General features: G+C 49.2%; 1 protein-coding gene across 9 annotated transcripts in view; it reads right to left on the reverse strand.

Annotated features, from left to right (window-relative positions):
• Nucleotides 1–7601, reverse strand: part of PTPRU (protein tyrosine phosphatase receptor type U) — a 375331-nt gene extending 367730 nt beyond the window's left edge. For 6 of the 9 annotated variants that reach the window (XM_081015388.1, XM_081015396.1, XM_081015395.1 and 3 more), the window contains exon 1: nucleotides 7222–7600. In XM_081015388.1, the coding sequence (XP_080871514.1) occupies nucleotides 7222–7294 (73 nt within the window). In that variant the 5' untranslated portion in view covers nucleotides 7295–7600. Of the gene's footprint in view, nucleotides 1–7221 lie in introns of all 9 variants that reach the window. The other 3 variants (XM_081015389.1, XM_081015387.1, XM_081015391.1) reach the window with 1 other exon arrangement.
• Between the last annotated feature and the right edge of the window lie 541 nt (nucleotides 7602–8142).

The raw sequence follows: 8142 nt of genomic DNA on the forward strand, positions 1-8142 counted from the left end.
TATTGATCCCTGTGCCACCACTTTATTTCTCGCTGCCACCACCCAGGCCCTACCTGGGACAACACTGAGTCCAGTCAGGGTTAAATTGAAACATAAACTTGTTTATTTATTGCTGTTTAACAAGCATGTGGTTTCATAAACGGTAGCGGTCAATTACATTCATGGGGTGCCTATCCAGACCTATAACTTCCGCTACCTGCTCTCACTCACTAAACTACCTCTCAGATATTTACTTGTCTTCCTAGCCCCTAACTGTTCCTGACTCAGCTTATTTCGCTACACTAACTCAAGCTAACCACAGACTCTATCCCAACTCACTCCCACTCCAACCAACCACCCAACTTCCAATGAACTCCTCATCGAACTACCCCCTTTGCCCCTCCCAGAGCTGGTTTTATATTCCCACTGACTCCACCCCCTGGGTCCTGATTGGGTAACCTGTTTAACTATTTCACTTCCAGCACTCTCCCATATGTTAACGTCACACTCACCCCCACAGGAGGCATTCAGTGCCAAATTAAACCCTGTGGAGGCCCCTAGGCAGTCAAAATCTCAGGGGCCCCCTCCTCTAATGGGGTAACATTGAACTAAGAAAGCTTGATTGTAATTTGTTTCAAGATCAAATCAATGTTATTTTGATCCGTTGTCGCAGGGCCCCTAAGTGGCAATGAGGCCCATAGGTTGGTGCCTACTCTGCCTGTTTGGTAATATGGCACCGGAGGCAGTGGTGGCCACTGACTTAGAGGAGTGGACCAATTCCTGGAGGAGAGGGCTACTGAAGGCAGCTGGCCATCATAGCTATGCTCTGCCTCCACAGTGCTAGAGGGGGAGCAATGCTTCTGAATATCATAGTTCTAGTTACAGGTAGGTTGCTGTGTTGGTCTGCCGTAGTTGAAACAAAATTAAAAAAAAAAATCCTTCCAGTAGCACCTTAGAGACCAACTAAGTTTGTTATTGGTATGAGCTTTTGTGTGCTCTAAAAAAATTCCTTCCAGTAGCACCTTATTTTGTTCTGAATACCAGTTGCTGGAAACCACAGGAGGGCACAGTGCTCTTGCATCTTGTCAGCCACCATGAGAGCAGAATGCTGGACTAGATGAGCCATTGGTCTGACCCAGCAGGCTCATCTTGTGTTCTTTTTGTTTACTCTGACCAGAAGCCCCACTCCAGGGTTTCAGGCAGTGGCCATTCCCAGCCCTATCTGAAGATGTCGGAGATGGAATCTGAGACCTTCCGCATGCAACACCGATGTTCTCTCTCTGAGCGCTGTTAGTCTGATATTCACTATTTTCTAGGCTTTTATTTTAAATTGTACACTACCCTTACCTTACCTTACCTTACCTTACCTTACTTACCTTTTATTTTATTTTATTTTATTTTATTTTATTTTATTTTATTTTACAATTCACCCTGCGACCATTTGGCAAAGGGTACATCAGGTCACATTCAGCAGCCATTATGCTTTACTGCATGGAATCTGCTCCGGAGGCTCTCCCAACTATCTAGAGCTGATCTGGAAGGGTGCAAAGGCACACAGCCAGAAGGAATTTCTGTTGCACAGGTATGGGAAACATGGTACTCATTCAATGCTTTCATTCCCATAATAGAAGCAGGCGGGGGGGGCATCCCAAAGGATGGCCACTTCCATACAGAATTTGCTTATGCTCTTCCTTTGTGGTTGTTCACCCTTTGAGCCAAAAGCTTCCGCCATTTTTTCCCATGGAATTCATTTTTACCTTCACCACTGCCCAGTGGCTGGGAATCTGCAGGCACCTGTGAAAGTTTCATCCTTTTGGAAGACCTAACTGTGACCTCTTAGTCCCCATACCTCACGGTGATGTGCAGAACAATCCTATACAGGTTTATTGGGGGGGGGAGGAGATGAGGGTTGCCAGGTCTGCAGCATCCCAGCCACTGAGACTTCAGGGTACGAACCTGAGCCACTGGGGCGACCCCTGGTGATGTCATGAGGCTAGGCCATGGTCATTCTCCCTTTATGCTCCCTCCCATCACTGAGCCCTGGAGACAGAAGTTAATTGGGAGAGGGGAGGAGGGAATGGAGGAAGGCAGGGAGGCAGATACACAAACACAGTCCTGTGCAATAATTTGTAGCTGGCTCCTGCCTGGCTGAAGCTTGCAAGCTGCACACACAGCCATAGAATTGGAAGGGACCCCAAGGGTATTCTAGCCTTCTTAATAATAAAAATTGAAGGCTCTCTCATCCACCTGGAGATTCAGTCCCTCTCCCTGTGACCTGGAGTGGGCCAGGCACACCTGGAGACTTCAAATCAGCCCTGGGGATCTGGCTGGCAGCCCCAGGGAAGATCAACTGAGTCCAATGGCACTGGCTAAGAGGTGTTTGCAACCTAAATATGTGCAGCTGAAATAAATGCATGTTCTACCACTGCCTATACAGTGGGCAGCCTCTGCAGACCGATCCGAAGGTCAGCACCTAAATGTTGTCTGCAGAGTGTGACTGGAAATCAATCTGCATATGCACAGCTTGTTGGCTCTACATGGTACATCACGTCAACAAGCAGAAGGCACAACCGGTGGACCTAGCCCCTCTTCAACTATCAGGACTTGACAACAAATCATTCCCTCTGTTTCCAATGTTCAGGCTGGGAGCCCCATTGCTGATGGGGCCAAAACAGCACCAGCCATCCACAAGCAAAGTGTCAGGCCATCCCAAGGCTAGAAGTTATGAGAGAAATATTTGAGGGAAACGCCCTAAGAGGGTTTCATAATCCAAAACATCTGGAGGGCACCAAATTGGGGGAGGCAGATTTAAGCTATGATTGGTGCATAGTGCGGGGGGGGAGATCTCCTTGCACAGAAGTTGTCACTTGACACTGCAGCCATCAAGTGACCAATGCACAAGCAGCGACCTGCGTGAGATTCAAGGAAAGAACTTTGCTCATTCCAATGGCAGAGGAGATATAGATATATAGCTATCAAGAACAGCCTCCGAAAAAGGACAAACTCCCCTTGCCTGTGATGTTCAGGGCTTGATGGAACAAGCTTTTAATCAGTAACAAGTTTGCAGAATCTGCTAATGAGTATGGGTGGCTTACTTCATGCAACTTATCTAAATCGCACAAGAGAAGGACTGTTGCCATATAACCGCATCTGTTTCAGCCAGGCAGCCTGCAGGGCATTCAAAGCAACAGTACTGGTAGAGTTTCTGCTGGTGTGAGTGGCAGGTGGGGGAAAACTTGCTGCAAATTTGTATCACCTGGAGTATCAGGCATTTCCAATCATCAAGGCTCATGTAAAAGGAATGTAGCTCCCCATCAACACCTGAGGAAGAAGGCCTGTAGCTTAGGGGTCAGCATCAGATTTGCATGCAGAAGGTCCCGGGTTTGATCCCTGACATCTCCATGGCCTGCCTGAAGCCCTGGAGAGCTGCTGCCAGTCAGTGCAGACAGTACTGAGTTAGATGAGCTAATTGTCTGTGGAAGGCAGCTTTCGATACTCCTACCATTACCGGTGTAATGAATGCTTGGGTTTATGCAGGGAGAAGCTTTCCTCTGTTCGAGAAAGGACATTGCAGTTGAAGAAAAAAATCACCACTGAGAAAACCCTATCACAGCCCTCCACTGAAAAGAAAGATGCATATTCCCTATTCATAGACACGCACACATGACAGATAAAAATATGCTTATACTATACAATGCAGGGACATAGGAGGTGGCTGCTTTGTGTGAAGTCAGACCATTGGTCCATCTACCCTGGTACTGTCTACACTGACTGGCAGCAGCTCTCTGGGGTTACAGACAGGGAGTCTCCACGAGCCCTACCTGGAGATGCTGGAGACGGAACCTGGGACCTTATAAGTGGCTCCACCACTGAGTTATCATGGCCCTTTAACTACTTAGTTTAAAGCCCCAACTCAAGAATATCCAGGCAAGTCCAGATGCTCAAGGACTGCAGAATATCAGCAGGAAATGAAAGTAGAATGCCAAGTTGCTCAAGAACTGGGAGACAGGGCTTTCAGCATGGAGCTCTGCGAAAACATTGCTTTCTTTTCCTCTCAGACAGCAGGAGGCATCCCCAGTGTCAAAACATATCATCCCTTAACAATATTTTTTTTGGGGGGTTACGACTCCCATCACATCTCATGCCGATGGGATTCCAAGAAATCGAGGGGAGGGGGCAGCACACAGGTTCCCTGTCCTTGCTTTAGATACTGCTGGGGGGGGGGGTTCCCTATGCAAGGCCTGCCCCAGCCCCATAGCTGTGCCTTAACTTAAGAGAGGCAGGTTCCCATTGCCCCCAAGAGAACTGATTTCAAACTTGCAGTGTCAACCATCCCACACACACTTTAGCAACTGTGCTAGAAGGAACACCATGCTTATTATGTTATGTTGATGTAATTAGCGCTCTGCGAAGAGATATCCACACGGCCAGGGCACTTGAAGTCCTTCCCCTCTAAGCTTTGGGTTGAGGGGCGAAGATCTGGAGGATCCTGAGGTCTTCCACGCACCAACTCCCACCTTGATGGCAAAAAGCTCACTTCTCTTGTACCCCACATGCCGCAGCTGGGAAAAGGCTAGGCAATAATAATAAGGCATGTGAGCCCCCACCCCCAAGAGCATTCCAGAGCCATTCATTCCATCTGGAGGAACTCTGCTCCCTGCTACTGCCAGTAATGAGAAGCAGAAAGGACCCAAGAGAAACCTCCACCCGGCGTCCCACCTTCTCAACATCCCTTGATGCCCGAAGGACTGATTGCACATTAAACCCATTGAAGACTTTTGCACGTAGCCTATCAACCCTTCAGTCGTCTGTCACTAGAACCGGTGTTGGTTTCAAATCGCAGGGGCAGCTTTTTAAACTTTAAGAATGCTTGAAAGCAGACGCTGAGCACTGTGCATTTATGCAAACAGTTGGGGGGGGCAGACCCAGCCAAACCAGATATGACTTAGGAAGCAAGTGTTTCCAGAACACAGCAAGCAGGGGGTTGTTGCTATGGGGGTGGGGGCAGGTTGCTCCCCCAGCGACACCCACGATCAGGTCAACTGACGTTTGTAGGTTTCCAGACACAGTTCACAAATGTACTGGATCGTCAATCAAAACAGAAACCTCAGTCGGTGAACCGTCGCCAAAAATGCCTGCAAAGTGGAATTAAAAAGAAACCACAACACTCGGCTTAGAATGTAGCACTTTGGGGAAAGGAAAAACAACTCTCCACAACCTACAGCTCTTGGTCTCATAAAGGTTTCATTGCAAGCAATATATTTTCAAAGGCGGCATGCAAGTCAGGTGTTGAGGTGGCAATATTGGGATGGGATTTTTTTATTAAAAAAGGTAGAGGTGCCATTAAAAATATTAACTGTTTGACATTTTAAGAAAAATGCTTAGCGGTCTCTTTTGTTCCCTTCTGTGATGTGTTGGTTTAAAGGAGGGATGTGACTTTCATGGGGGGGGGGGGGAGAGAGAGAGATTGTGGATGCTCACAGGTCAATAACACAGCAAGTCGTCTATGGAGAACACAGATCTATTCCTAGCAAATAAAGGCAAGTTTGAAGTGGTTGCTCACAGGTCAACAGCACAGGAAGTCATCTGTGCTGAATGCAGATCTATTCCTAGTCCATGCTAGGTAAGTCTGATGTGTCAAAGACATTTCTCCAGCTGTTTTTTTTTTATTAAAAAAATGCCAAGGAAAATAAAAGCCAGCCTCTGCTTTCTCAACACAACACACATAGAGAGAGTCACACTTTCTACTGCCTTTTACAAGCTTTGCGGTAAAAGCGGTGACTGGGAAAGTCAAAAGTTGGCCCATCAGCTGGTGTTTTACTCTAAGGAAACGGTTCTCCCTTCCGGATAAAGGCAAATTGAGCAAGCATATTATCCCGCCACCTTCCTCTCGCCCCTGGAACCTCTCTCCTTGCAAAGTGCAGTCAGGACAACTTGCAGGGTTAAGGGGGGAGAGAAGCACCCCCAAAAGGCACAAGACCCTCGGGGTATGTTGGACACCCCAGGGGATCCCTTAAGGTGACGATACTTTAAAGGGGTCCCGGTGAAACCGTGAAACCGTGCCACACAATCCTCTAAAGGGAGCATCCCAGGACTTATTGCAAGGTGATGGGTAAATGTTTGGGCGCCCCTCTTGAACTGTGAGCCAAAGCAATATCTCCTGAAAACCCCTTTTCAGACAGTTTCAACCATAAAGTACTTCATCATCTTTATCATCATCACTGGACAGGAGAAAGAGTGTGGTCTCTGGCTTGTATCCTCTTTTCAAATCATACACATACAAACATATGTATTCGGAAGCGAAATGAGGGAGACAGCTAACCGCTCCTTCCGCCTTATTTCCCCAGAAACACGTTTGCAAGCCTTCGGCAACACACAAGTCTCAGGCTCCGATTCTACACCCTCCTACGTGGGAGTAAGCCCCGCTGAATTCAATGGGGCTTACTTCCGAGTAGACGCACTTAGGGTTGCACGGTCAACCACCACCGCCGACGAGAAAGTGGACAAAAAAGGGAGAACGGGACCGAGGAAACGCAGATTCAAGCCAAACCCCAAAGGTCACCAAAATATATCATCTGGGATAGCTGAAAAGAGTCAGATCTGTCGCAGTTTAAAAAGAGTTGGGGGAGATGCCCGGGATATTTGAGAAGGGGGTTGAGATTGAGGGTTGCACTGAACTCCCCTTAGCCCCAGTGCCTTCTCTAGTCAGCCCAATCCGGAGCTCTCGGGGACCTTAAATCACTTTAGGCAGGACCGAAAGCGAGAGCAGGCAGGGAAAGGAGAGGAAGTTTTCCCGGTGGCTCGTTTTACAGCCTCTTCCCGAGCAGGAATTTAAACACACACAACGCCCGCCCGCCTGCCCCAGCTCTCCAAAAACAACAGCAGCCCGCCACCCTCTTCCCTGGACCACGAACGCCGACGAGGAAATGCGCCACCAGGCAAACAGGTCCGTTTGAAACTCCGGTTTGCCGCTGCCTCCCAAGCTGAGAACCCGCCGGCTCGTTCCTTGCGAGACGCCTCCGAAGTTAGCGGGAGAAGGAAGGCAGGCAGGCAGGCAGGCAGGCAAAGCAGCGAGGGAGGAGAGCGAAAGCACAAGTTGAGCAACGCAAGTAATGCGCGCAAAGCGCCTAGCCAAACTCTCCAAGAAAACAGGCTGCGAAACGCAGCGGCGGCCGGAGGGAGCGAGCGGGGCGGAGAAGGGGGCTGCGGGGAGGAAGGACTCGAGGGTCTCGGGGTGCTGACCTGTAGGCGTCTCGGTCTCCAAAGAGCAGATCTGGAAGGTTAACATGAAGATCAAAGCCCGGGTGTTCTGCATGTTGTACGAGAGCAGAAAGCCACCCTCCAAAAAAGTTCTTTTTTCCCTCTCTCTTCCAAGCTTCTTGGCGTCCCTCACTCCCTTCTCTCTTTTCTTCCCCTGCTCCTCTTCCTCTCTTTAAATAATTTAAAAAAAAAGAATTATTCTTCTGCCAAAGCTCAGCAGAAGCTTTTTCTCAGAGGCGCGCCGGAAAGTTGCCGAGAGAAGCCATTGATTCCCCCAGTTCCAGCTGAAATAGCAGGAGCCTGTTTGGAACCGAAAACCTTCGTCCCCAAAAAAGAGAGAGAGAGAGAGAGAGAAGGGGGGTGAGCAGCACCGAACTGACGTCAGGCTTCCAGAGAAGGGAAGAGAAGAAAAAAGTGCAGGGGGGGAGAGAGAGAGAGGAGGAGAGAAACGACGGCTCTGAACGGGAGGCGAAGGCCAGGATTGGAAAGGCAGAGGATGCCGCCTGCTGGTCGAAGTGAGGAAGGGCAGGCAGAAGAGCAGGCAAGGGGGGGCGGGGGCGCAAAGCAGGAATGCAATTCGGAGCCGCTGTTATCTACGTATCTATAAGGCAAGCAAGCGCGCGTGTGTGTGTAAGAAAGAGAGAGAGAGAATAGGGCAGCAATTTCTATTAAGAACAGAAGAAGAGCTCTGCAGGATCAGGCCCTAAGCCCATCGAGTCCAGCACCCTGTTCTCACAGTGGCCAAGCCCATAAGCAGGATTCGAGCACATGGGCGCCCCCCTCCAACTATGGTTTCCAGCAACAGTTAATTCATTTCTGTTCACCCTAACCCTGTGGTTCCCAACGTGGCGCTCACACCCCACAGGGGGGCAATTTGATGGGGGGGGCAATTCGAGAATGAGT

Source organism: Podarcis pityusensis (assembly GCF_964106645.2).
Source record: "Podarcis pityusensis genome assembly, chromosome: 8".
NCBI lineage: Eukaryota > Metazoa > Chordata > Lepidosauria > Squamata > Lacertidae > Podarcis > Podarcis pityusensis.